Source organism: Limulus polyphemus, unplaced genomic scaffold (assembly GCF_000517525.1).
Source record: "Limulus polyphemus unplaced genomic scaffold, Limulus_polyphemus-2.1.2 Scaffold1497, whole genome shotgun sequence".
Taxonomy (NCBI): Eukaryota; Metazoa; Arthropoda; class Merostomata; order Xiphosura; family Limulidae; genus Limulus; species Limulus polyphemus.
In genome coordinates, this window is record NW_013667107.1 from 220,184 (window position 1) to 221,444 (window position 1,261).

Consider the following 1,261-nt stretch of genomic DNA (forward strand, 5'->3'; position numbering starts at 1 on the left):
CCTAAAAACCTCCTAAATATATTTAAAATATTTTTTTCAGTAAAACTTTATATTTTATCTGTTATTTTCTCTACTCTATTTCTATAGAGGATCAGTCAATTTGACTGACCTCATAACCACCTAAAAAAAGAAAAAATTGAAATAAATCTTAATTACCTTTTTTCTTTCCAGAATGAATTCAAATTTTAACATGAAATTACATAACAGTATACATCTATTTATAATTACATTTTATTGTTATATTGCCCTTTTGATTGTCCTTTGAACCATGTCTAACTACTATTTGCCCCATTATAAGTTGTAAATCACTCAGGAAACATGTAGCTCACATTACACTATCGAATTTCATTACCCATGAACAACTATGAGCTGCTCACTTGCACACCTCATGAAATATGATCAAAACACCAATAAAGGGAACTTAACCAACTATGAAAACTGGAGAAGTGTCAACCTGCTCTCCACCTCCAGCAAATGACAGCATCTGTGGACCAGCAAGATTTCAGAAAGGAAAAAGTTGAGCAACCACATCTTCACACTCAGAAACATCATTGAACAGTGCAATGAGTGACAACAGAGCCTCTACATGACTTTGTAAAAGCTAGATGCCACTGTAAGAGTTTGGGAACTGGTTCAAAATGTAGAATATGCATGTTAATTGTCAATTTTCAAACTTCAAGATTAATTTTAAAAAATGACCATCAAGTACATTGTGGAAATGGTTTATTAACAATGACAAGTCTAGAATTATGTCTAATAAGTATGATGAAGTATCAAAAAAATGAATGTTTCATCACATTTATTGTTTAATGAGCTTGATCATTTTAACAGCTTAAAAGTTTAGTTTTAAATGTACAATATAATGATTCTTCAAACTACAGGTACAAGCTTGCTGCAAACACAATGTCTCTCTTGATTAGCTTGATGGCTAGAAAAAACAAAATAAAAACCACTCAAATACAAAATATAAACTTAAGTCTTTAACAAATATATTGTAATAACAGCAACAATGCTACATTCATGAAATATTGAAATTATAAACTTTAAAACTTGCTTGCTTCATTTCCAAACCTAAGTTATTTCAACTTTCTAATATTCTTACCTTCAGCAAACTTGTTCTCTAGTTCTGTGTTTCCTATAGCTTTGGATGCTTGACACATCTGTCTTAAGAGTTCTTCAAGTCTCCTCATACATCTGATTATACTTCCTGTAATATACAAATGTTAAACTGATATATATATATATATATATATATATATAC

General features: G+C 29.9%; 1 protein-coding gene across 1 annotated transcript in view; it reads right to left on the reverse strand.

Moving 5' to 3' along the window:
• Positions 1-706: 706 nt before the first annotated feature.
• The window catches only part of LOC106463843 (superkiller viralicidic activity 2-like 2), a 55,689-nt gene continuing 55,134 nt past the window's right edge, over positions 707-1,261 (reverse strand). The window contains exons 25-26 of the mRNA XM_013923923.2: positions 1,103-1,207; positions 707-928 (exon numbers count right to left, since the gene is read on the reverse strand). Of these exons, the coding sequence (XP_013779377.1) occupies positions 876-928; positions 1,103-1,207 (158 nt within the window). The 3' untranslated portion in view covers positions 707-875. The remainder of the gene's footprint in view (positions 929-1,102; positions 1,208-1,261) is intronic.